The sequence below is a fragment of the Chinchilla lanigera genome, unplaced genomic scaffold, assembly GCF_000276665.1.
Source record: "Chinchilla lanigera isolate Chin_1 unplaced genomic scaffold, ChiLan1.0 scaffold00005, whole genome shotgun sequence".
Classification (NCBI taxonomy): domain Eukaryota; kingdom Metazoa; phylum Chordata; class Mammalia; order Rodentia; family Chinchillidae; genus Chinchilla; species Chinchilla lanigera.
The window spans coordinates 42,874,226-42,901,022 of NW_004955406.1; the positions used below are offsets into that span (position 1 = coordinate 42,874,226).

Genomic DNA, 26,797 nt, shown 5'->3' on the forward strand with positions numbered 1-26,797 from the left:
CTAAAACTTCTTCTCTGTATTGCAGGACTGAGCCAAAGAATAAATAGATTGTGGCACTAGGCATCTCACTGTTGGAGAAGGGAGTTACAAATATGGAAAGAGAGAAGAATAGAATGAAATCTATGGTAAAGGACTGAACTGGAAAAACTGGCATAAATTGATGACATATAGAAAGAAACGGATGTAAAGAGACAAACAAATGTGCACACATACTTTGTTTTGTGTACTGAGAGCGCAAAAAAGCAATGGTATTCCAATAGCAACGAGCCTTGGAGCATCCAGGTCTTGGTTCTAAGTATTGGTTTCTACCAAGAAGAACCAGTCTTCCTTGGAAAAATGGCAAATGTCATTGCTGGGTCTTAGAAAGTACAGGGTGACTCAGGGTATCTTGTTTTTCCACAAAGTAAAGAAATGTTCAAAAATGCTAAGGAGAAATCAAAATGACACTCAAACTACTCTGAGGGCTTCCACTGGGCCAAGTAAAGAACAACTTGTGCAATGAAATAAATAATGACAGTACAATTGCAACACATTGAATAAACAAAATTCAAGTTGATATAGACTCTGAGTACATGATAAAACCATCAATGAAGGAAAACCAGGGGAGAAGAGAAAGCTTTTATTCACAATTTATTTACAATAGAAGGCCAGTTTGTGAATATAGAAGTCATGACCGAATTAGAAAGAATACCATTTGGCAATCACTACAGTCATAATTGTCTGAGATAAGAACTATTAATGTATGCTAATATTAGAGAGTGAAGCATAAGGAAAAGATGAGGCTATTTACATAATTTTGCAGGCTATCCCCACAAAATCCTTATTAATTAAAGGGAAGAAGAGTAACTTTATACTCGACAAAGCTGGCAGACACCAGCTTCATTCCATGCTCAAAGTTACCACCGCTTTAGTTAAGTAATCAAAGTTACCACTGCAAGTCATAGGGCCACTAGGTAACACAGGCCCCCGATAAGGACATAACGTCCCTTCTTTGGTATTCCCGCCGAACATGTATGGCCTGAACCTGTTGCGAAGAAATGACAGACAGACCCAAATGAAGGGAAGTAGCAGCTGGCCTCCAGGGTGGTCCCAACCGTTCCCCTCCTCCTCGCACTCCCCTCACTCACAGTGCCCTTCCTTAGTGAAAAGGGTTGATCAGTACTATAACCGACAATCATCTGGCATAACGTAATGTGACCTTTGCAAATCCATCATGGAATACATTCCAGCTTATGCCTTTCATGATCTGGGAGAAGCCAGTGCCTGAGGACACTCAGCACTTGTGCAGCCCAACAGTGAGGTCCACATGGTGAAGAAACCGGGAGCTACGCAGGAGGCACACGACCCCCTGCGGCTGCTGCAGCCCTAGGCAGCCCTCTCCCGGCTGCTGCTCACTGAGGTCGCAATCTGCCAGGACCCCAGGCCTTGCTGAGCCGCTCTCAAGTTCCTGACCACAGAAGCTGTGCAAGATAGTAAGTACTTATTCTTGCTCCCAGCCACTAAATTTAGGGCAAACTGTTACTATGCAATAAACAACAAATTTAAAAGTCATTCTACAAAAATAATTACTGCCCTCTTCAGAGATGTCCAGGTTGTGAAAGACCAAAACAGAAAAGTACCTGAGGATGTTTTCCAAACTAAAGAAGAAAGACACGATCAAATTTGAGCTGTGTGGCCAGGCATGGTGGCGCATGCCTGTAATCCCAGCACTTGGGAGCTGAGGCAGGAGTATCACAGAGAGTTTGAGGCCAGCCTGAGCTACAAAGCGAGACCCTGTCAAAAAATAACAACGAAAAGCAATCTGTGACCTTGAACTGGGGGAAAAAGGTTTTGTTACTGCTACTGTTTTGCTGTAAGAGAAGCTATTCAGATGATTGTCAAACATTGAATAGAGTAGGTTATAACAGAGCATTGTCCCGATGTTAATTTCTTTTTTGGATCATTGTGTTCTAGTTATGGAAGAGAATGTCCCTGTTTTTTAGGAAATACACAGTGAAGTAATTGGAAAAGATATTAAATGCCTATAATTTATCTCAAATGTCTCTAAAATAAGTTGTGTAATTATAATCATACAATCACATATATGTACTTGCATATATCTTTTATCTCTATCTAGGGAGAGAATCATACGGAAAATATAACAAAACGCCAACACTGCAAGAATGTGAGAGATTGGCACTGGGAGATTCACACTAGAGCATTCCCGAAAGTTATCTGCAGAAATTACATGGAAGTAAAAACGGACATAATAGCTGACGCGGCTCTATTCCTAAATGTCTTAAGTAAACTGTTCTGTGAAACTGAAGGTTGAATCCATCCATAGGTAAAATGGATTTAGTGGACCCAAAACAAAAAGGTAAAAGTCGGGCGGAGGGTGGTACTGGGGGTTGAAATCAGGGCCTTTGCACTGATCTACATAACCTGTCCTTTTTACTTTTTTTTTTTTTTTTCTGAGGCAGGGTTCCCCAGGTCGCTAAAGTTGCTCAAACTGAGTTCAACCTGTGATCCTCCTGCTTCAGTCTCCCAGGGTGAGGGAGCTGACACTATGCCTGGCCAGAATTTGTAAAAGGTATAGGCTAGCTCAGCACGCAGGCATTATAGATTAGTAAGGTTGAGTGCTACTTTGTGAAATTCAATTCCAGAATTGGGGAAAAAAAAAAAAATGAATACACTGGGTTGCATGGTCCAAAAAAGTTGGATAGTTCTGGGGGAGGGTGTGAGTCTCCCGGGCCCCGACCCGGCCAGGGCACTCCTCCCACCCCTCCTGCCCCTCCCCGCTCTCCCGTGCCTTCCGCCCCGCCACCTGCAGGTGCGCGCACGGGCCTCCACGTGGTTCCACCCCGTACTTAAGGGCCGCCCCGGGCTGCCGCTGCCTGCTGCCCCAGCGCTGCCCGTCCTCCCGGAGCCGCCGGAGCGCACGCGCTGCTGGGCTGCCGGGTGACATGGGCGTCCCGGGCCAGTTCTGGGTTTTCTTGACTCTCCTCTCGCCAGGGGTCCTCGGTGAGCTAGGGGCGGGAGGTGCGGAGGTGCGGGCGGTAGGGAAGGTTTCTGGCTGCAGCGTGGGTGGCACTCTTGCCTGTCCCCGCTAACTTCGGGGACGCTCGCAGTCTCCTGGTCCTGAGTGTCTCGGCTTCCGCCCCTGGCAGCTGGAGGCAGAGGCACAGAGGAGCGCAGTGGGATGCAGCTGGTGTGGGCTGGGGCGCGCTCGCTCTCTCCTCCTGGGATCCGCGCCCGGGACTCAGCAGGTGCCCGCCTCTCTGCCCCTGTCTGCGCGCGCGGAACCCGAAGCTGCCCAACCTGCGTGTAAGGACCTCGCACGCGCCCGTCTCTGCACCCCAACCGCGCTCCTGCCAGAGAAGGCACTGGGCACAGCTCCTCAGCCTAAATAAGGATGATGTCTGCTTGCCAAGAACGGGTCTCAGATTTGCTTGAACTTTGTTATGATATTGGTAGACATCTAGAATTATTTCTGAAAGTAGAGACATGAATTAAGCCTATAGTTTTCTTCGTGGCATTTACCTTCTGCAATGATGTGAGATTCTAGGTTCATTCGACATTTATCATAAAACTTTTTTTTTTCCAGATTGGCTTGATTTTAAAAGAAGTATTGTAATTTGATCTGATGAGCATTTCTTGGGTATGGGTCTAATTTTCTCCAGGGTATAGTGAATTACTAGTTTTGAAATGATTACTGTATACAGACCTCAATAACTGGGTGACTTTCGGCAAGTCTTGTAGTGCCTCAATCCTCACTTTCTTTATCTGTAGAATGAAGTCAGTAACAAGATGCCCTGCCAGCTCTTGGAGCTGTGCCGAGTGTCAGATGAATTAGGTAGATGCTGGCCGGATGAGACTGTGGCTCAGTGGCAGAGCACCTGTCTAGCATGTTTGTGGCTCCGAGTTAAAGTCCCAGCACCCCCAGGGAGGGCACTGGGAAACTTGGCAAGTGAAAGATGGTACTACTCAATATCAGAAATCAACTGGAGTGGACCTGTTTGTGTGGAGCCAGAATTTAAATGACACCACACACACACACTCCTTAAGGTGGCTGAGATATCACACATATTGGTTCTATTATAACTTACGGTACACTTTCTTGACACTTTACTGTCTCCTGACCCTTAATCGAATGTTTCTCAAAATTGTCAACATCATCTCTTGTTTCCCTACCTGGTCACTCCCTTTCAACAAGTGCACATTCACGACTTTCTCTGTCACCTGTGTGGTACAGCACCAAACTTGACTTCCATCAGCATCCCCTTTCTAAGTCTGTATTTCAGAGAGGATATTATCCATTCAAAAGTAAATTCCTCGCCAGCCTGGATAAAGCACCGTGCCCTTCAAGTATGCACCCAGTACCTGAGCAGGACCATTGGCTCTGTCTCTTACTCCACGTCTATCTATCTGTCCACTCTTAAAGTTAGTATCCCTTGCCAGCGATCTTTTTATCGTGCTTACATTGTAATCACCTGAACAACAACCTCCTCCTCTACAGATCACACTATCTTCAGTCTCTTTAACCTTGTCAGTCATCAAAACCAAAATGTGTGTGTGTGTTTGTGTGTGTGTGTGTGTGTTCACTGTTTCACTCTTGTGCTCAAAAATCTAAAAGGGCTCCCTGCCTCCTGTGTGAGAGAATGTAATTGTCAGCCAGGTGAGCCCTCTGACATTGGATCTCGCCTCCTTGCTCCCTGTAATGTGTGGCTCATTCATCCTCCTGTGTACCTGTCACTCCAGGTGCTCTGCTCTTGCCTTGTTCACCCAATGTCAGAAGGCTTACCTGGCTGACTTTTGACCTTGATGCTAAGGAATCCAGCTGTCGTATTTTATCCTATCCTGGTCTTTTGGTGGAAGTCGACTGCTTCCTCCCTCAGTTCCTGCACTTGAGCTTACTGGAGAAACTCTTGAAGTACCTTTCTAGCATATAGTTCCACCCCAGCCCCCTAAGACAGTCACAGGAAGCTGAGGTTTAACAAGACCCTGGGAGATGCTGGAGCAGGTACCTATAAGGCACACTGCTATAAGCAGTCAGTAGGAAACAGTTTTCATTCATAGGATGTTTTCCCACTTTTTCCTTCTTGATTTGTTAAAAATGGATTCAGATTTCTTGCACTCCTGGATTTCACTGGCAATTTAACTTCATCCTACCCTAAGAAAACAAAGCCTTAAAATAAGAATTGTTCTTTATTCCCTGTTAGTCGATCTACAAATCTTCATCTGGAGTCAGATCCTTCTCTGCTTGAAACCTTCCCTAGGGCTTCCAGAATAAAATCCTTGTCCATTATCCTAGATTCTATCTCTTCCTTTCTGATACTGTCCATACCCTTGTCACTCCCCATGCTTCGGCAGCACTGCCTTTCTCTCTGGCCCTTGAACATGGTGCATTTGTCCAACTTTTGCCTGGCTCTTCACCCTGTTCACGTGCTTCTCATGCCTTGTCGGCCACTGTATGTCCAATCTCAGCACACTCTCCCTGCCTCTGATTCCGACTAAGGCAGACCAACCCCAGGACACACTCTGAGGCATAACTGTGTTCTATTTTCCACAGAGCACCTATCACCGTCTGAAACCTTCCTGTTTATTTCCATCTGTTCCTCCAATGAAATAAAATGAGAGCAAGGACTTTGTCCTATTGCCTGATTTAAATACTAGTATTAGCATGTAACTAGAAATTAGGTAAATTCACATTGAGAGCTTTTTCCTCCTATAACAATGGAAGAAATATCCTGTCCCCTGCATTTACGGTCACATTCTGTCCCTTCTTGCTTTTACAGTGGCTTTATTCTGCAGATATCCCATCTTGTGTCATCCATGTGTCCTCAATTGAATCATCCCGCCAGCATTTCACTGAGACCCCAGACATGCTTTATATCTAGGACTTCTGATGCCCAGCAGAACTCCATTTCTCTGTCCCTCTCCTCACCCTTATCCACAAAGCTTCTCATGGGCCATTTGCTGTTTCTTAAGCTTCTTAACCAAATGCAGGTTTCTTTCCCACCACTCTCCCCCAGTAACTTTTGGCAAGGTGACTTTTGACCTTCATCCTAATGAATCCAGCTGTCATTTTCTATCCTATCCCTGTCTTTCAGAAGAAGCCAACTGCTTCCTCCTGCTAGAAACCATGCACTCTCATCTTCCACAACAGGACGCTCTTACCTACCTTTTCCACACCTGCCCATTTACTGTTAACCTCTTTTGCCTGGTCTCTAAATATTAGAGGGAATTTATAGCTCAGCACTAGGCCTCTTCCATCTTTTTCCATGTCTCTTCCTACGAGATCTCATCCAGTCTCATGGCGTTAGACATTTATATGGTGATAACTCACATTTGTTATCTGTAGTCCTGATTTGTGTCTGCATCTGGATGCCTCCTGTGTTAAACACACCAAGTCTGCAGTGAAACTGATTCTGCCCAGATCACCCCACACACAGCACAAACATACACATGCACACTTGTGAACACCCATGTGTGCACACACACTCACATGCACACTTGACCTGTTCTTTCTCCAGGCTTCCCCAGCACAGTACACAGTAATCCATTCAGTCAAGGGGATCAAGAGCCTGGAAGTCATTTGTGAATCTCCCAGTTTCCTTAGCCCTACATCTAATCCAACAGGAAGTCTGGCCCACTCTACTTCTTTCAAATTCACCCACTTCACACCATCTCCCTTTGGACCAGGTGTCGTTTTTTTTGCCCTGAACTGTACCTCCTGCTTCCAATGTAACAGTCCAATCCATCATCCACCCAAATGCCAGAATATTCTTTAAAAGGGTACCCGAGGCCATGGTTGTCCTACACCAACGTCCCATGGCCTCTCTACAGGGTCACATCCAGATGACTTACTGTGGCATAAGAAGCCCTGCAAGATCCCTGGTGACCTTCCTTGCTCACCTTGGACCACCCTGCTCTGCTCGTGACACCCCTGCCACTTTTGCCTTCTGTCTGTCCCTCAGTCTCCTGAATCCATGCTGGCTGTTAGTCCTCTATCTGGAAGGCTCTTACCCAGGGCTGTGCCTGACTGGCTCCTCACCATCAGTCACGATGGACATGTATTCTCTTCACAGGGATCCCTTCACCAATGTGCAGCGGGAGCTACGTGTCCTCTTGGCCCTTCCTCCTTAGGGGTGTCACGTTTTGACACATCACTCTGTTTATTTCCTATACTGCACCATCTTACTTATCTCCTGGGATTTATATGGTCTCCTTCTCCTAAATGTGAATTCTGCGCAGGTGAGAACCTGTCTGTGATGTTCACTGATGGATCGCCTGTGCTTAGCACTGTACCTTGGTTAATAGGCATAACCACCATTCAAAAATTATTCATGAAGTAGCCAGGAAACCTAATTTTTCTTCCTACCTGCTTTCTGAACAAGCTTTTGGTTTTGTTTTTATTATCCTACATATATATGAGCTATTATTTATTTCAAGTGGATTTCTAAGCCATTTTTGGTAGAGCCCAATATAGAGATAAATAAATCCCTATTCTCAAGAAAATGCTCTACCTATTTGGTTCTTAACATGGTTTGAGGGATGTGTGTGAATGTCTTGCCATTATCTCTTACTGTAGATGCTGTCAAAATCTACTCTGATCTTTATGCCTAGTTGGGTATAGCAGCACATTACAGCTACTTGGGAGGCTCAGGCAGGAGAACACAGAGTTTAGGCCATCCTAGGCAATTTATTGAGATTCTGTCTGAAAATTTTGAAAGGGCTGGGAATGTAGTTCAGTGCACCCTGGGTTCAATCCCCAGCCCTGAAAAAAAAAATGTCTGACCTTTAAGCCAATTGTAGAAAGATATGAAGAGGGTACAGTGATCATCAGAAAAATTCATGTTTCTTATTGGCTTGTGGAATAACCTTCCTTTCTCTGATTGGAGGAAAACCTGATCTCTGGAATTTTTGTCCCGTGGCCTGAGATTTTGGCAATTTCATTACTAATGAGGATCATTGGTTCCAGTCAGAGCCCATGTGTCTCCACACTAGGGATGAGATTTTTCTATTATTCCTCATCTGAAAGTGCATTTCTTACCTCCTTTCACTGTGGAACATCAAGAAGCACCTCTTGCTTTTGCTATTTCCCCATCTTACTTCTATCCTAGTCTATATCATTGTTGCCAGTGAAATCTTCCCAGCTTGTGGAAGGTAATTTGATATGGTTCCTATGGATATTTGATAATTACAGGTTCAGAATCCAGCACTAACAAAAGAAGTGTCTGGGCTTTCCTCCAGATTGTAGAAAGATGGAAAGAGGGCACAGTGACCATCGTGAAATGTCATATTGCTTCCTGCTTCCTGGACTAAATGTTCATGGAGAACAGTGTGGAGTGGTGAAGTTTTTCTTCACTGAGGTCACATTCTCACTTGCCCTTCAGTGTCTCACTGTTTTGCACACTTGCAGAGATTTGTAAGCATCCATGGAGGAAACCAAAGAGGCGAGGAAACAAAAGGGAGAGGGACCAATAGTGAGACCTGAGTCCCAGTAGCGATGGCTTCTCCTAGATCCTCCATAGAGGTGTGGGACCACAGAGAGGCTGCATCTGGCTGTAACCTGGGAGCTCTCTGAATGTGGATAGGACAACCTATGTTTACTCATTGACTTTCATCTGTTCCTGCCTCTGATTTGTTTGAAAAAAATGAGATTTATGAATTTGATATTCAAATATTCTTCTATTCTAGGAGGATTTCATGGCTAGGCACTTTTACCTGGATTATCATCTGGTCTGAAAGAAGCATGAACTTCTTGCTCTCTGCATGTAAATTAGGGAGGCGAAACTTGAATTCTCTCTCATATCTAGAAAAAATGACTTTTCCAGGGACATCCTCAATTGTACAGTTATTACAGTTTTTCTTACCTGTCTCCTAGAAGAGCAATTATTTCATTCTTATTGTTATTATTATAGGTTACAAGAAGCTATCTTGAACTCACTAGTTCCTTTTCTCTACCACTCATCAGAAAGTATTTATTAAGCTCTCTGCAGGATTATCTTATTCTCCTAGGTTGATAGAGTACAATAATGCCAAATAATAAACACACTTTTCTTCTGGATTCTACACACTTTTCTTCTGGATTCTAAAAGTTTAATGATTAAGGTAAATTAATTTAGATAATTTAATGATTAAATAATGATGAAGATACATTTAGTTAAGATCATTTAAATTCATTAAAGTAATTTTAAAGGCTCATACATGTGCTAAGCTTGTATATGCATTTTCATGTTTTATCCCCCAAAGTTTTTATTTAAAAGATTTCTACTTTTAGGGTTCTAGCTGTTACTTATAAAACCAATGTTTTTTTAAAAAAATTTTTACGCCAAACCCACTGAATAAGATGCATTAATTATGTGAAAGTTTGAATATGTGAAGCTGGGAAAAAATATTAACATCCCTCCTCCCAAAATGAAAACATGCACACTTGTCCCTGAAGGTTCTTCCATATGCCTTTGCTATTCCCTCCAGGCTCTGGCCTCACTGTGAACAAAAAGAAACCATAAAATCCACTGGGTTTGACTTATAAGGCTATAAGAAGATGGAGCAATCTCAAGTTCTTTCTGGAATTGTAGGAAAAAATTTCTCCAGCTGTTCCTTTGAAGTCTATCCTAAAAATTCTTTGAATCTCTGAGCTTATTTCTCTGTAAAGTCATCCCTACTACAGTGACATGTGCTTTTTATCCCAGACAGTAAAGCCTCAGTTTTTCCTTACATTCTAGAGATCAAAGTTGGTCAACAAAACAGAAGCAGGAGAGAGGTTTTAGGCTCTCTTAGTTTTACATTCCTGTAGTCTTTGCCTCTAGACCAGTGTAAGTTCCTGCCAACTCTTTTCTACACTAGGTCTACTGTTGAGAGTAATCAGTCTGAGTTTGCTGTTGAGACTTCTTAGGACTACAAATTCCTCCCTGGGTTTACCAAAAAGTCATTCCTTATCACCTGTCTAGAGAACTCCAGGTTACCAGCTGCTCAGCAGTTCTGTAAATGTGAGTAACCCTGTCACAGGGGCATCTTCTGGTCTATCACTGTATCTGTACATGACAGCCCAGATAAAAGGCCATCAAATTTGTATGTCATGGCAATTGATAGGTGCTCCTGGCATCTCTGTTTCCCCTAAGGGTACTGGATGCTAGGGTTAAGTCATCACCACTGTCCAGCCTCCCGTCATCTCCATGATTTGGTTCTATGATTTCTCTATTGTGACAGAGTGAGATCTGAAGTTAGTATACAAGGGATATTAGTCTCATCTTTCTTATCCCATTTAGGAAATATTTTTGAGTAACTAGTAAGTATGAACACTGGAGAGACAAAAATGTTAACCTGGTGGTTTTTGCCTTTAAGGAATTCCCTCACTAACTGAAGACTGACCCTTAAATATATGCTATACTATATTGTTTCTTTTATTTATAACAGCAAAGTTCTGTGAGATCATAGAGAAGTAAATAGTAAATGATGCTATCTAAAAGAATTAGGATAACCCAAGCCTTGGGAGAAGATTGTTTTTGCATATGCAAAAGCAGAGGTATGAAAGCACACGATGGCTTTGGAAAATACCAAAAAAGGCACAGAGTATAGGTTTGGGTACGTGATCAAGAATAGTAGATGGTTAGGTAGACTAGCATTTAACTATAAAAGGCAGTGTATTTTTTCCCTAAAACAATGGTATGCCATTGAAGGTTTTAAAATGTGAGGGTGACCACGCTTGTGTTTACAAGGATAATGTGAGTGTGCTTTGGAGGATGTACTACCCCAGGGGAGACCAGAGGTAGGTGAATTATGTCATTTGATCACTAATGGAATGAAGACCAAGGAATACAGAAAGGAAATGCTGACTGTGAAGTTTTTAAATCCAAGAGCCATAATAGGTTATGCCATCAAGTGGCAGATTATAAAAAGGAGAACTGGGATAATAAATTATAATTGACCACTAACGAAGTTTGCCTTCATGATCAAAAGTGTGTTTTCAACAAATAATGTTCTAGAACTGCTGATCCTTTGAAGTTACAAGTTTTATAAATGTCAAAACATTTTGAATGAATAAATAGGCTCAACAGCAAGTCTATTTGGTTGGAATTCAGTAAAATACATAAAAAGACTTCTAAATCCCAGCCCCCACATCCTGTTTTGTTATGTTCCCATGTAGGTCAGTCATGTACAAATCCTGGAGAATTCCTCCATGCCTCTGTGCTTGTACTCCTGAGCTTCCAATTTGGGTCAACAGTTATGTATTCTTGTAACTAAAGGTGTGTTGGCAGGAGACATATGCAGAGCATTCAGTACTAGAACCAGACAATATCAGTCTTCCAAAAGAGACCTGAATTTTTATCACCCACACCTTTAAGTACATAACAGACAGGAATCTTTTCCCTGATCTGCCCCAAATACAGGTCTTCAGGCTTACTCATGAGAGAGGATCTCTAGAGGGAAGAAAGTTTGGGTGACTCTTTTTTAATTTTAAATCTCCAGTGTGACTGACTAAGAGATCAAATTTCACTTGGCTTCAGATTATTGAATCTTCTGTGTGAACCCTGAACCTATCACATGTGATGTTCTGGTTTTTGTTATTCTTTCAGTATAGAAAGAACTGGGCTTTTCTAAAATGTAAGTGTAGTTGGGAGATGATTGCTCATCTCTTTGTCGTCAGATATGGACTCATTGGTGACACATATGCTACTTGTATTGCCTCAGACAATACTGTAATCTAGGATAATGACATGCCTGTTGGTAAATGGAGTAAAACCATCCCTTTATGGCATCCTATTTAATTCTTCTTGTCCCCTTCTAGAAGGAAACTGGGTATTTATACATTAACTGAGAATTGGAGAGGGTGATCCTTGGGTTGGATAGTTCCATGCACAGATCTGTAATTTATTCCCTCTGGAGCCCCTAATCCCATCATACTTTCCTTTGAAACTATCCTTTGAAAGTTATTTCAGATTGAATAAATTCTTAAATCTAAACCCTACTGTGAGATTATACATTCGATGGCTTTATCCCATGCAAAAAGTAGCTCAGCCTAGTTGTCTCCTGGAACAGTTTATCTGTACTATACGGTAGGGACTAAAGACCAGCTTATAGCTTTTTGAGTTTTCATTAACCAGTTTTGTGTGTCTTCCTACCTGGCTGTATCCTGGTTAGGATCTTTTTTGAGATCCGGATGTAGACTTTCAACAACATGAGAAAATTGTAGGCTGAGTTAAAGTTTGGTTTATAGGAGCAAAGACAAACTTCTTAGAAAATGTAACACCCGAAGGCCTTCTTTCTTATGCCAGGAGTGGGGGCATACAATTTTGTAACGATGTTGTGCAATGGGAAGTAATTTTTCAAAAGGAAAAGGAACTGGGATGGGTGAAAGGGGAAAGGACAGTAGGGAAAAAGGGAAAAATGCAAGTCAGTTGTACAATTAGTATCTCTTAATTCATTAAAAAGGAATGTTTGTGCTAATAACAATTGGAGAAATTTTTATGCCCATATCTTGAGCAATTATTTTAAAGATAACAACATGTAATGTATTAACTATTGTTATTCTCCTATTATTTTCTTATGAAATTTTGTTTTGCCTTTTTTCCATAAAATAAAAAAAATTTATAACAACATCTAAATATGAAAGAGGTAGGAAATTTTATTATATTCTGGGATAGTACTAGATCTGTACTAATGTGGGAAAAATTACAAGATGCTTAAAAATTTTTCAAAGAGGATTAAAGTTTTAAAAGATAGACATGAAACTACCAGAAGAAAACATGTGAAATGCTTCGGGACAGTGGAATTGAAAAGATTTTTTTTATAAGACACCAAAAGTACAGGAAATGCAAATAAAAATAGACAGGATTATACAACTAAAAACTTTCTGCACAGAAAAGGAAACAATCAACAGAGTAAAAAGACAACACACAGAACGGGGAAAGTATCTGCAAACCATACATCTGGCAAGGGGTCAATATCCAGAATATTTCAGGAACTGAAACACCGCAATAACAAAACAGCAAGTACAGCAAATACTCCTATTTAAAAGTGGACAATAGACATAAAGGCACATTTCTCAAAAAAAGGCACAGAAATGTTAAAAGATACATTCTTATCACTAATTACTAGGATAATGCAAATCTACACCACCCCAGTTAAAATGGCAATGATTAAAAGAAAAGACAAAATATGAAAAGTGCTGATGAAGATGTGGAGAAAAGGGAATGCGCTGGTGGCGATTCTTCAAACAGTCAAAGAAAGAGCTGCCATATGACCCAGAAGCCCTACTCCTGGGACCCTATGTATCCCAAGAAAATGAAATCAGTCTATTGAAGAGACTTCTGTCATTCCATGTTTAGTACAGCTGTGTTCACAATAGCCATGAAATGCTAACAACCTGTCCATCAACTGCATGAATAAAAATGTGCTCTACATCCAGGATGGAAAACCACTCAGCCATAAAAGGGGATGAAAACTCATTATTTGTCAGAACCTCGATAAAACTCACAAGCATTATGTTAAGTGAAATAAATCAGGCACAGAAAGACAAATATCATGATCTCACTTATATGTGGAATCTGTGAAAGTTTATCTCAAAGAAGTTGAGAGTAAAATAGTGTTTACCAGAAGCTGGGAGAGGAAGAGGAAGACAGAGTTAGGGCGAGGTTGGTCAACCGGTACTAAGTTATAGCTGGGAGGAGTAAGTTTTGGTGTTCTGTTCACAATAGGCTGCCTATACACAATGATAATGTACTGTGTCTTTCCAAAAAAGCTACTAAAGATATGAGAAGTGTTTAAGAAGATAGATGTATTTACCCTGATTTCAATATTACATGATGTATTAATGCTATCCCATAAATATGTACAATTTTGTCAATTAAAAATAAGTAAGTTTTGAAAGCAAATAGTTCCAAATTCAATAATGAAGAGATTTTTTTATATCTCTACTTATATATGAGTATATGTATCATTAGATTTTATTTAATTGAGGTTAAAATGAACTCTCAATCCTGTTGGCCATGTCATTGGGGGAATTGGCTGAGATCAGAATTTGATTCAGACTACTATGGACAACATACATTTTTATACTGAAAAATGTGACTTTTATGGAAGACAGACAGTGGTCAGATTGAGTCTGTGCCCTCCATTCTCCTCTTCTCCCATACCTTTACTGTGAGGTATTTGGCTTTCTCAAAATCCTGGCAATATGCAAACCCATTTCAAAAAGTTCAAATACATTGTTTGGGGAGCAGAAAGAAAGAACTAGATTTTGGTATTGAAAATGTATAAGAAAAGTTAGGTTCTTTGACAACACTATTTGTGTAAGGTGTGGAAGACCCTTCAGCTGAATAAAATGAAAATGATGTGGAATGTTTCACCACATCTGAAAAGAGTGATGCCGTTACCACAATCTCTTGAAGACCTCATCCCACCCTGACCAGCCCCAGACTAGCTGTAAGTTATACACAAGAAAGTTCTTATTTCAGAAAAGGCCTCCAGTCCTGTGCTTTTCTCAGAATGTCTACCACCTCCACATATCCGCCACAGTAACTACAACAGAAGAGATAAGGGATTCTTTCCAGCTGGACTGTCCTCCAGCTGTGAGCCTGGCTACACTCTTGGTAGGACTAAACTTGTGACTGTACATTCTTGGGAACCTGGAGGCGTGCAGCCCCCGGGTGTGCAGGTGCCTAAAGCTCCAGTCCAGCTAAAGGAAACTCAGCCCCTTCCTGACTCTTGCATCCCAGCCTTGTCATTTTTCCTAGTAAAATCATGCGATGCCGTTCCAAAGCAACTTCTCACTGGCCACATGGTTCCTCTTCCTAATCTCCAGTTTAGGGGATAGGTTTCCTTTGTGATCAAGGGTAAGAGTGACATGAGAAGCTCTGCACGGACACTGCCCACAGCTCAGCATGGCGGAGCATGCACACTCAAGATAGTTCACCTGTTTCTCTTTCTGATTGTTTCCTCTGCCCTTTACAACAAAGAACTCTGACATTAATTATCAAAAACCGGGTTAAATAACACTAAGTTATTGCAGGCTGATCAGGCCTGCAATCTCCCAAGTGAGTGGACGGAGAAGGCTTGAATAAATGAGACAATGGCAATGATTTTAGGGCTCCAGGAAGGACTAACTCTCTTACAACTTTAATATTCCCTGAGTTTAGCCAAAGACTTCTCTGGGCGGCCCACAAACAAAGGAGAAGGATACTCAAGAAAACATGGGAATCTGGGTAGGACTTTTCCAAGTGTTATGTTAATTTAGGAGAACTATGTTATCTCCAGGAAGTTCTTCACAGCAGGAGTGAGATACCTGCAACTACAGTCTCCTTTAAGTTAATTGGGGTTGGAGCCAGACATCCTCAGCTGTGGCCTTCAGACAACTCACAAGTAAACACAGAAAGCCAATTGGTTAATATTAAATCCTGCTCAGAGCCACTTTGTAGTTGTCTCCAACAATCAACCAAATCCTTTTTTACTTTCTCAAAGTATGTATACTGTGCATGGCCAGCTGAACTGGGAATTGTTCTTTCATCCTTTGAAAAAGCAAACTTTGGGTTCAGAAGTTAAGGTACCTGTAATGGAAAATGAACAGATGATTTCGGTGTAGTAAGAAAGGCTCCTTGGGAATGAACTTGGGAAGCAAGAACTTTGATATATTTTCTTCTTTAGGGTCTGAGTTTTTCTTTCTTCAAGATGGTCAAGAGAATTTTAATATTTGGATGGCAAAGAGGAGAGTGAGAATTTTTAAAAAGGAAAATTATTCTCAGAATTTGCTTCTCTGTTTTTACCTACTCTGAATTCATTATACAGTCAAGCAATGTCCTAACCTCAGACTTTTCCTTAAGCTAGAAATGCTTTAACATGTAGGTCCTATTAATACCTGAGAGAAGTGATTAATTCCATGGAACTGAGAGCTGGTTGCTTCTGTGCATGATTTAGTACCCTTTATTGTTTAAAGTTCTGGTTAAGTGGCAAATTATCTAGTCAGTGTGTCCCAGAAGGAAGGACAGTATTCTGGAATAATAAATTTCCTGTCTATGGATGTGAGTAGAAAACAAAAATAATCAAAAACAGATCTTACCTTTTGATTTTGTGTTTCTGTACATTTTGACCCTAATATCTTATCTATATGTGTACTTAGAATTTATTTTGCCACTCTATGTTTCAGAATTCAGATTTAAAATGTTACATTTATTGCATATTGTACTGTGGATTCCATATATGTAAAGACAAAGGCTCTTGAAAAATTTACCTATACCGAAACCAAGCATACCACTGATGTGCTGAAATGTTTGAGCTGTGACCTTTTGTGTCAGGTCCTTCTACTGAAGGGCTCCTCTTGGAGCCAAGCAGAAATGAACTAGAAAGATATTGGCTATTTTCCCTCTCTTCTGAGACTTTTCCAGAAATAGTGTGCTTGTACCAAAATAGAGATTAACAACTAATATCCTTCATGCCCACCCCAGGACATTTAAATCAAGGATGGGAGTTCATTGTTCAAAACTTATATTCACTTCCTGTGGCTGTCTCACAGGAACCCAGTAATGAAGGGTAACAAATGGTCTGTGAGGCTGTAGTATCTTCAGTGGCCAGACAAAGCTTGGTCCTGCTCCCTGTGTGTTTGAAACAGACTGAAAAATTAATAGTTTCCATGAATTGTTCTTCTTTCATATGTATTGTTCTTACTTTTGTCCCATTGGATTCTCATCATACCTTATAAAGTGGCTTTCATGTATAGACCAGGAAACCTAGGCTTAGAGATGATATAAGTTGCCTAAAGTCACACAGCTATGAGTGACAGTGGGGATTTGGAATCAGGTCTGCTGCACCCAAATGTCATAAACTGAGAATGCCCAAGTGTAACTAGCATATCATTAATGTGTTCTCTTCCTGTGCTAACTTTGCCTTTTGTGTATTAAAATTAATTAGACAGAACTTTTGGATAAATTCTGTGTCCTGTTATTGTTTAAGATGGTTTATATTGATTTGTTTGCTGAAGACCAAAAGAGGTAAGAAGTTAGAATCTTAGGAATAAACAGAGATGATAAGAAATAAATCATGTATATTTCTAAGTCTGCTTCTGAGAAAGTGATGTGATCTGTATTCAGATCTTTTATTTAAATTTTAATCTTCTTATTGTCATGACCAATATGCACACATAGGATTTTTTTTCCCTACTTTTCAGGAATTTTTTGTGATCCTCCTCCTTCTATCAAATATGGCCGGAAGAGTAACCATTATGGACCCATAAATCTTAAAACTGTAATAACGTATACTTGCAACACTGGCTTCCGCCTCATTGGAGAAAAATTTATTCATTGTATAAGTAAAGACCAAGAGAGTGCAGTCTGGGATAAAGCTCCTCCTAGATGTGAATATTACAATAGAAATACTTTTTGCTCTGAGCCAGAAGTACCAGGGGGATACAGAAGTCGAGGAAGACCACCATACAAACATGGTGATTCTGTGACATTTACCTGTCAAACCAACTTCACCATGAAAGGAAATCAATCTGTTTGGTGCCAAGCAAATTCAACCTGGGGGCCAACACCATTGCCAGTCTGTGAGAGTGGTAAGTATGAGAAGAAGACCTAGTTGAGGGGCTGGGCCTTGCATTTCTACCCAGATGATGCTTTATATCCTCCTGAAGGAAGAACAGTATGGATATGTGAAAGGCAGGACTGGAGGCAGGAAACAAGACAAAAGGTGAAAATTTGTTTCCTTCCTTTCTTAGTTGAGAATTTTAACTATCCTCTTGAAAAACATCAACTGAGCAAAGGAGTTTAAAGTATTATAGGAAAACTTAGTTGAACACATCTAAAAATTGAATGGGAAAAGTCTCCCAAAGATAAGGGCCAGAATTTATTGGGGCTCTGGGAATTGGATGGTTTCAACGTGTATATCTGGGTTATTGCAAAAATAAGAAGAAATGTGGGATTTAACAGCAAAATACTCCCAATGCATGTAAAACTCAACAAGGAATAGCTATTCATTTAGGCTGGTTCAGGTGATTCTCTGTTCTCTGCGGCCTTGGCAGGGGAGTTCTGAAATGACTCACTCTTTCCCCAAGTCATCGCTTGAGCTATCACATAGGAAATGACTTTGAAAATAAGACAACTGTAAAGTCTTCCTTTCTTCTCACCTGGTTCAGTTTGTATTGATAATGAGATCTGAATCCAAGTAAAATTCCAAAATTTCAAAGATTAGCAATATTCTACAAAAATACTATCAAAATTAGATATTTATTCCCTTAATAAAGAATAATACTGATAAATTCTCAATGGGTTAAAAAATGAGAAAACTTGAAATTGTTTTAAAATTGATCAATCAAGGGAAGAATAGTTAGTCTTGGAGGAAGGAGAGTTTAAAATAGTCCCAGAATGGATTTGCTGTGGAACACAAGTGAGCCTTTTTAATGACTTAGACCTACATGCATTGACATGAACAATATAGATATACTATATTACTAAGTAAAGGAAGCAAAACACACAGTAATGTGTATGGGACACATACACTATACTGTATGAGTGTTTATGTGTGTCATATATAGGGAGCCAATAAATTATATTATTAATGTATAATAGGATAAGCCTCTAAAGGATATGTACTACCTATGGAACAGAGAACAGACTTACAGATGGGGTAAAAATTGACTATTTTTGGCAACTAATTTTTGAAATTTTTCTCAAGGCAAAAGTCACTCTTATAGTGTAATTCAATTTGAGAAATACAGTGGTGGGGGTTATGTTCCTAGAGCACCTGCAAATTGTGGGAAAAACACAAATTTCAGATATGGTCAGAAAAATGCCTATAAATGCCGATTTTTATACTTTAAACCTTAAATATGCTATGTTCTCCCTTAATGATGTGATTTAATTAGTGAAATGCTGTATTAATAAATAGATAATTAATAATTAGAAGGGGCAGGGCATTTTGGCAGCATCTTAGGGACCTTAGCGTTCTGAGAAGAACAAAACCGAGAACACTCGCGATAGCTACACATGGTACAGCAACCTGTTATGATGTGGAATGCTGGTGCATCTACCCTGGATGATTACAGGGCAGCAGCCAATCAAGAACAAGGAGAACTGAATAATGCTCTCGGATTGGCTACTTGCAAACTTCCCACTGAAATAAACAATTGCAGAGAAATTTATGATTTCCACAAAACTGCAGGGGTTTCTGCAAAGTTATTGGTTAGGTTCAAGGAAAAATCTACAAATGACTCTGAACTATGACTTCGCAGCAGTATACTGTAATGCATAAAATGGCATAAAATGGCACAGTTAAATCACATCCATTTGATCCTTCAGAGGCTAAACTGAAAGTTACTTATACTAACTACTTGTACTAAGTACTATGTTCTAAGTCAACATCTAGATTGTAAAAGATACAACGTCTGATGTTTTGTTTTCCTAATTGTGTTTGTAAAGATTTCCCTCTGGAGTGTCCACAGCTTCCCCAGATTTCCAATGGATATCACACAGGGAAAAATATTGACCACTTTGCCCCAGGATTCTCAGTGGCTTATGGCTGTAAAGCCGGTTACTTGCTCCAAGGACAAAAGACGATTAAGTGCTTATCTTCAGGCAACTGGAATGCTGCTTTTCCTGTGTGCAAAGGTATCCTAAACTTATAACCAATTTTAAGAAACTGGGTTGTTCTGCTAGCTTCCATTCTTGCTTATGTTTGGTTTGTTTTTTTAGAGGCAAGGTGTGATCCTATAGGACAATTTCCCAATGGGCAGGTTACTGCACCCCCAAGTCTTCAGGCTGGCGTAACTGTTAACTTTTCTTGTAATGTAGGGTAAGTGTTAGCAAGGTCTGTGAGATCTAATGCATTGGGATTATCTGTGCCTGGTGTGACTGTGAAAGCTGCAGGATGTACCTGGGTGAGGATCCAGGGGCAGCTTGAGTGAGGGGATATGAGGGAGGCTGCTTATAAAGAGATCAGGGGCACACACATTGTGTGAACTTGCCTTAGCTTTTAGGTAGAAGTTGTTGTTCTCCAGCACAAACTGGATAATAATTCCAAAGGACAACCCCCTGTCTCCAGGTACAGATTACAAGGCTACCCCTCTAGTCAGTGTGTGATTGCCGAACAGAGAGCGACTTGGACCAAGAAGCCAGTATGTGAAGGTAGGTGAGACAAATGTAGTTTGTACAGAACCACCAAGGTTCCCCAGAACCCTGCATTCTCAGCTTCATTAAATAATGTTGGTTCATTATTAACATACAGACTCTTCCAAAGCAAAGAGCCCCTGGAGAGCTCAAGTGATATGTTCTTCACTGAAGCCATCTTCAATTGCCTCTTTATTTTCTGCTTCCTCAAATCAAATATGGTTCCAGGCTTTTCCTTCTCTGAAAACTACACAGACTTATTAAATACATAGCCAGGCCACATACAAAAAAGAAATTATTTATTTGTCAATAGGAATCAAAGGATCAACAGAGCAGATGCATTCACTAGTCAAGTTTTAAAAGCACACTGTTAAGTTATATTTCATTAGCTGCCGTGATTGACACGATAAAATGTGATTGTCTTGAACCTAGGATGTGACAGTAGTCTCAGTCAGCCCTGAGGCACCCTCACTTGCAGCATGTCTGTGACCTTTCTTGTCTCTTAATTTCTCTAGCAATTCTTTGCCCACCACCTTCTCCTATTCTCAATGGAAGAGTCAGCTCTTCAACCAATGTTTCATATGGAAGCACCGTAACTTACACTTGTGACCCAGACCCAGAGGAAGGAGTGACCTTCATCCTTATTGGGAAGAAAACTATCCATTGCACCATGGACAGTCAGAACAGGGGGATCTGGAGTGGCCCTTCCCCACAATGCAGACTTTCTACTCCTGCACGTCAGTGTCCTCATCCCCAGATCCTAAGAGGTCAAATGTTATCTGCACAGAAAGATGAATATTCCTATAATGACACTGTGGCATTTACTTGTGAGTCTGGCTTCACCTTGAAGGGCAGCAGGAGAATCAGATGCAGTGCCCAGGGCACATGGGAGCCATCAGTACCAGTCTGTGAGAAGGGTAAGTATCCAGTGCTCCACAGTGCTACGGGTGCATCATTCTGAGAAGTTACAGGAAGGGGTAGCATGCTTTAAACAGGGCCTTTTCCAGCTCCTGTATCCTCAGCCATATTAAGCATAGTGGACATAAATCCTGGCAAGGGTTTTCTTTACCTTTCCACCTTTGCTTCATTTTATGGAAATATGCTTGGGGAGAAAACATTAAACATTGTTAAGTTTTGCATTCTTTAGGAAAGTTTTGCATATCTTTAGGGGAAAAAGTGGGACCAAAAGACTTGCTTGTGGGAGAAGAAGTCATCTATTGCACCCCTTAGGGGAAGCAGGACCCCCTCTGCCCCAAAGCAAAGGTACCAGGCCTCAAAGACAGAGGTTTTGCTTGTTCTAAGATTGCCTTAGAACAGCAATTTCTTTTACAGCAATTTCTTAAAAGGGACCTCACCCCAAGGTAGATCAAAATCTCCCATAAAAGCACCCAAGGTGATTCCTTAAGAAGGGAAGAGATAAGAGAGAAGTTACACTGACCAGGATCTGAACAAGATCCGTAGCACCCCAAGAGCAGAAAAGAAAACACTGACCAGCAATGATGTAAAACGACCCCAAAATTGGACTGCAGGATCCCACTATGCTGCACAGCTGCACCCAGAGTGGGATTATACCATTAATGGCAACTCCTCGGAGTCAGTTTCTTTCTGTTGTTGTTTACTTAAGATTGTTTTTTTTTTTTTTTTTTTTTTTTTTTTTTTTTTTGCGCTAGACTGTCAGGCCCCTCCTGAGATCCTCAATGGGCAAAAGGAAGATCGACACATGGTCCGGTTTGCCCCTGGCACATCTATAAACTACAGCTGTAACCCTGGCTACAAGCTAGTGGGAGAAGAATCCATCCATTGTACCCCTGAAGGGAAGTGGACACACACTCTCCCTCAGTGCAAAGGTACCAGGCTTCAAAGACAGACCGCTTTGCTGGTTCTAAGATTGTCTGGAGCTGTTTCTCATCCTAGTCTCTTTTCTTAGCGGCAGAATGTAAACCATTAGGACCTCAACTCTTTAGAAAACCTCAGGATAGATTTATTAGACCAGCTGTTTATTCTACTTGTGGTGAAGGGTGAGTGAAGGCTGTCTCAGCCCAAATCAGGTCTGGCTTATCTGTGTACACTGCAAGCTTTATGTAAGTTTATCGCAAAGCTCCATTCCTGCCGTGTGTTTATGGGGTGCTAATTGCCCCAGTTTTTCCATGGATGGAAACTGTGCAGTGGGGGGATGGTACTGAAACTGGCTACATTCTTGTTCTTGCTGCTTCTTGTCCTGAACGTGGTGAGTCTGCTTTAGAGTGGGATGTTCTTGCTTGGGGTAGGTGTTGCCAGATGGCCAAACGAAGTGATTCTCTGTTTCTAGGTACCGATTAGGTGAGAACGCTTATCAGCTGTGTCAAGGAACAGTTCCTTGGTATATGGAGCTCCGTCTCTGTGAAGGTGAGTGGCAAAAATGACAGAGGATCTGAAATGATGCCAGATCTATACGTTTCTGGGGAGATTTGTTTGAGGCCGTGCGATGGGAATTCACACACGACACTCTATTCTGTGAACTTTGTCAGTAGTCTCCCCTGTGTAGTTTTGCCATATCTTTCTGTTGTTCCCTTTTCCTACTTCAATCAGTTAAATTAAATGTACTTTCTTACTGAGTCTCTTTTGTCATTTAGAATTACAAGAATAATGACAGCGATGAGGATGTGAAGCACCATCCATGATCTAGGAAACACTGTGTTAGTGACAAGATTAGGAAATAGTTGTTGCATCTGAACTCAGATTCTGTTCCTATTGCTTCATAGCTGTACAACCCTGGGCAATTTGTACAACTTCTCTGAAATTCTAATCTCCCATCTGTAAGCTTGGCATATAACCACAGCCTTCAAAATTATTGGAATTAGATTGTATTATCACTACTTTGCGGATAATGAATCTGCCTTTCCCAGAAGTAGGCACTCAATCAACAGTAAATAGGCTAGCTGGGCGTGGTGGTGCACGCCTGTAATCCCAGCACTTGGGAGGCTGAGGCAGGAGGATCAATGTGAGTTCGAGACCAGCCTGGGCTACAAAGTGAGCTCAAGGCCGGCCTGAACTGCATAGCGAGACACTGTCTCAAAAAGACAAAAATAAAATAAAAAACAGTAAATAGGCTTCACTAATCATAGAAATGATCATATGATCTCAGCCCAAGGTTAGTACTCAGAAAAGCTGAATCTTACTCCTCTGTATCTTTTATCCCTTACTAAGTTAAAAGAGTTCTCCCTTTAATTAGCAAATGGCTACTGAGCCTTAATGCTTCATAAGGTAGTAATCAGTATTTTTACTTAGTAGAGATGTTCTTCTGTGAAATCAGTTTAATTATATATATATATATATATATATATATATAAAGCAAAGCTTTGGTATAGCTCACATAAAGAAAAGTCATCCATGCCTTCCTGAAAACAAAAGGATCATACTGTGCTTGGCTTCTATTCTTTGGTGTTTGGGACAGACTTATATAGCATCTTTCTGTCTCTCTAGAAATCACCTGCCCACCACCCCCTGTTATCTATGATGGGACACACACAGGAAGTTCCTCAGAAAATGTCCCATATGGAACCACAGTCCTTTACACGTGTAACCCTGGGCCAGAGGAAGGAGTGCAGTTCAACCTCATTGGGGAGCGCACCATCCATTGTACAAGCAATGATCAAGAGAAAGGCACCTGGAGTGGCCCTGCTCCTCTCTGTAAACTCTCCCTCCCTGATGTCCAGTGCTCAGATCCCCATATTGAAAATGGGTACAAGATATCCAGGAAAGAAGCCCCATATTCCTACAATGACAGTGTGACATTTAAGTGTAAGCGTGGATTTATCTTGAAGGGCAGTGGTCAAATTCGTTGCAAAGCTGATAACACCTGGGATCCTGAAGTTCCAGTTTGTGCAAAAGGTAAAAACCCAATGGGGAGGGTGTTTACTTACTTATTCTTGTTTATCATCTCCCACTCAGAACCGGAGTCATGGGGAAAGGCAAGAAGGGGTGTGTGTTACTTTGCAGTTCTTCCACGCTGTAGTAGAATGTTCTGTGGGAGTTCTGCATGTTCTTGGGTGAACACTTCCTTAGACTGGGATGTATTCAGGGCATAAAATGAGAGCCCTTTGAAATGGGCCGTGTTCTTTCAGAAAAGCAGAAGCATTTTGCAATGAATGAGAGCTTCCTGATCCTTGATCTTACAAAATTTCAGATTGTCTCTGGCTGAGAAATGACCCTGTGTTGGTGTTTATGAGGAATGTCTGCTCCTCAGGCTGCCACTTGGTGGGTTCCACTGTGGTCAGCACTGGGAAAAAACGTGGTCTTCATGGTCTCAGGGAAGTCTGTAGACAGCACCTGTGACCCTGGCTACATGCTGTGGGAAGCAACATTGACTCTCTGCCTTCACTGGAGTCCTGCTCCAGGGTTCAAAAGTCCTTTCAGTTCCAGAGCTATCATTCTCTTTGCTATGAGGCATCTATAACTCATCCCAACTTTGCTCTTCCAGAAGGATGTGAGCCTGCCGCAGAGCCTCCAGCTGGCTCCCACGTGGAACATGTGGGCACATCCTGTGGAGAGGGGTGAGTTCAAGATGGTCCATTCTGAGAAAGGGGTGCACCTTGTATTAGGCATTAACTCTACCCACAACCTGCCACTCTGAATCCCTACAGAGATCCCCATCGTCACAGCCACAGAGAACATGAGGCTCCAATGGCCTAACCAGCAGTTCTGGCTTTCCCATGCTTTTTTGACATGGGAAGAGCTGTGCTCTGACTGTCTGTAACTCTAAAGTAGTTTTGCAGGTTTGAGGGTTGTTGCTTCTCTCTGCTGAAGTTCTCATTTAGAAGTGCCACTGTATTTACAGTTTGAAGAGGTCAGGCTGCAGAAATGCGATCCTGGGCAAAGAAAAGCTACTGCATTATTGTCTGTCCCTGTCTAGGTACCAGCTGAGTGGATATACTTATAAGAAGTGTCAAGATGCCAAGAATGGGATCTGGTTTCAAAAGAGTCCACACTGTGAAGGTAAACTGAGAATAAAAGAGCTAGCTGTGGACATATGTGGTCAGAGAGGGAAGGCCACTAAAGAGCGTAACTGACTCAGTAGTTTATGCTTCTCCTTAGTGAACGTAAGATGATGGAAAATGTGTCAGTGTTTGACCAATACTAGAAACAATTGTGAGGTGGTAATCGAGTAGTTGCCAGATGCCTGCTAATTTTGCTAAACCTAAAAATAACCTATAATTTTAGATCATGGAAACATAGATGTATTTCTTCTTATATTTTATTGTGTTTTCTGAATTTTTTGTGCTTATATTACTCATACATGAAGTTGTTTAACAAAAAGCATAATGCAGGTTCCAAAGTTTAAGTAACTAGTTATGTGAAGTGCAATGCAGTTGCTTAGTGTCATCTATATCTTGAGGGACGACCGTCCACTGTGATGTACTCACTGAAGCTGAATTCCCTAAATTTCTCTGCAGCTATTCACTGTCAGCCTCCACCACTGATTGCCAATGGGAGACCCACAGGCACGATGGCAAAACAGTTTCTATATGGAAATGAAGTCTCTTATAAATGTGACCCAGGATTCTATCTTTCGGGAGAGAAAAGTTTAAAGTGCAGAAGTAATTCTGAAGGACGTGGATCTTGGAGCGGGCCTCCCCCACAGTGCCTGCAATCACCTCCTGTGACTCACTGCCCTGATCCAGAAATCAAACATGGATACCCACTCAACAAAACTCATTCTGCATATTCTCACAATGACATAGTGTATGTTGCTTGCAATCCTGGCTTCATCATGAAAGGCAACCACTTGATAAGGTGCCATACAGATAACACATGGGTACCAAGCATACCGACCTGTATCCGAAAGGGTAAGATACTTTATGGGATAAAATATGGCATGTTGTAGAAAATAAAGGTTTTTGAACGTGCACTTGCCATTCCACCTGAAGAAAAGCATTTGAAAGCTTCCATAGTCATTGTCTTGTAAGCTCTTTGCCATATCTTCTCACCCAGTTCTCTTTTCATTTCTCGGTGTGTACACTGAGCCATAGTACACAAAAGAACAATGTTGAACTTCCAAAATGATTGAGTCTCCAAATATATTTTTCCTATGAATTTAGAAAAGGAAAAATGCACAGAATGTTTGTGCCAATGTTTGGCAGTAATATTACTGAGAATTCAGTACAGAAGGCTACAGCACCAGGCAGAGGGTAATTTTGGTGTTGAGGGGAATGGAGCAAGCCTTCAAATCCACTGAGCTTCCTTTTCTGTCTTAGTTGCCAGTTGGCAGTTTCATTCCTTTCAGTAATTACCTCCACCACCATCTTCCAACCTGTGACCCAGTGGAACTCATCTCCCCAGAATAGTTCTCTTTGGCCAGCAAAGTGTTCTTATTTTAGGGCAAATCCATCCCCATAGCCCAAGATAAACAATGAAACTGCAAATGCGAGGTCTGCAGTGGTTGCCACTTTGAGGAGAACAGCGACTTTCTAGTTTGTCACATCTGGAGGCTTCACTTCCTGGTTCCACTTGAATGTGTGCTGCTTAGGCTACAGTCTGTTTACTATTTAAAGGGAAAATAAGAATACTTTTGGCTGACAGATTATAGTTGTGGACCACAGCCACTGATGTTTCAGTACCTTCCACTTGGTGCATTTCCTCAGATCAGGTATGATGTAGGTATAAAATGCATGTCTTCCCAGCATCGCTTGGTCCAGTTGGGATGAAGGTTTCTGGTTACCAGTTAATTGGCTAATGTATCA

At 41.3% G+C, this 26,797-nt stretch overlaps 1 protein-coding gene across 1 annotated transcript in view; it reads left to right on the plus strand.

Moving 5' to 3' along the window:
- Positions 1–2,815: 2,815 nt before the first annotated feature.
- Cr2 (complement component (3d/Epstein Barr virus) receptor 2) overlaps positions 2,816–26,797 on the plus strand; it is a 33,930-nt gene continuing 9,948 nt past the window's right edge. Inside the window, exons 1-13 of the mRNA XM_005375433.1 lie at positions 2,816–3,000; positions 17,144–17,530; positions 19,392–19,580; positions 19,665–19,764; positions 20,014–20,096; positions 20,594–20,995; positions 21,749–21,925; positions 22,006–22,096; positions 22,387–22,463; positions 23,541–23,948; positions 24,538–24,610; positions 24,970–25,052; positions 25,511–25,903. Coding sequence (XP_005375490.1) covers positions 2,943–3,000; positions 17,144–17,530; positions 19,392–19,580; positions 19,665–19,764; positions 20,014–20,096; positions 20,594–20,995; positions 21,749–21,925; positions 22,006–22,096; positions 22,387–22,463; positions 23,541–23,948; positions 24,538–24,610; positions 24,970–25,052; positions 25,511–25,903 — 2,521 coding nt within the window. The 5' untranslated portion in view covers positions 2,816–2,942. The remainder of the gene's footprint in view (positions 3,001–17,143; positions 17,531–19,391; positions 19,581–19,664; positions 19,765–20,013; positions 20,097–20,593; positions 20,996–21,748; positions 21,926–22,005; positions 22,097–22,386; positions 22,464–23,540; positions 23,949–24,537; positions 24,611–24,969; positions 25,053–25,510; positions 25,904–26,797) is intronic.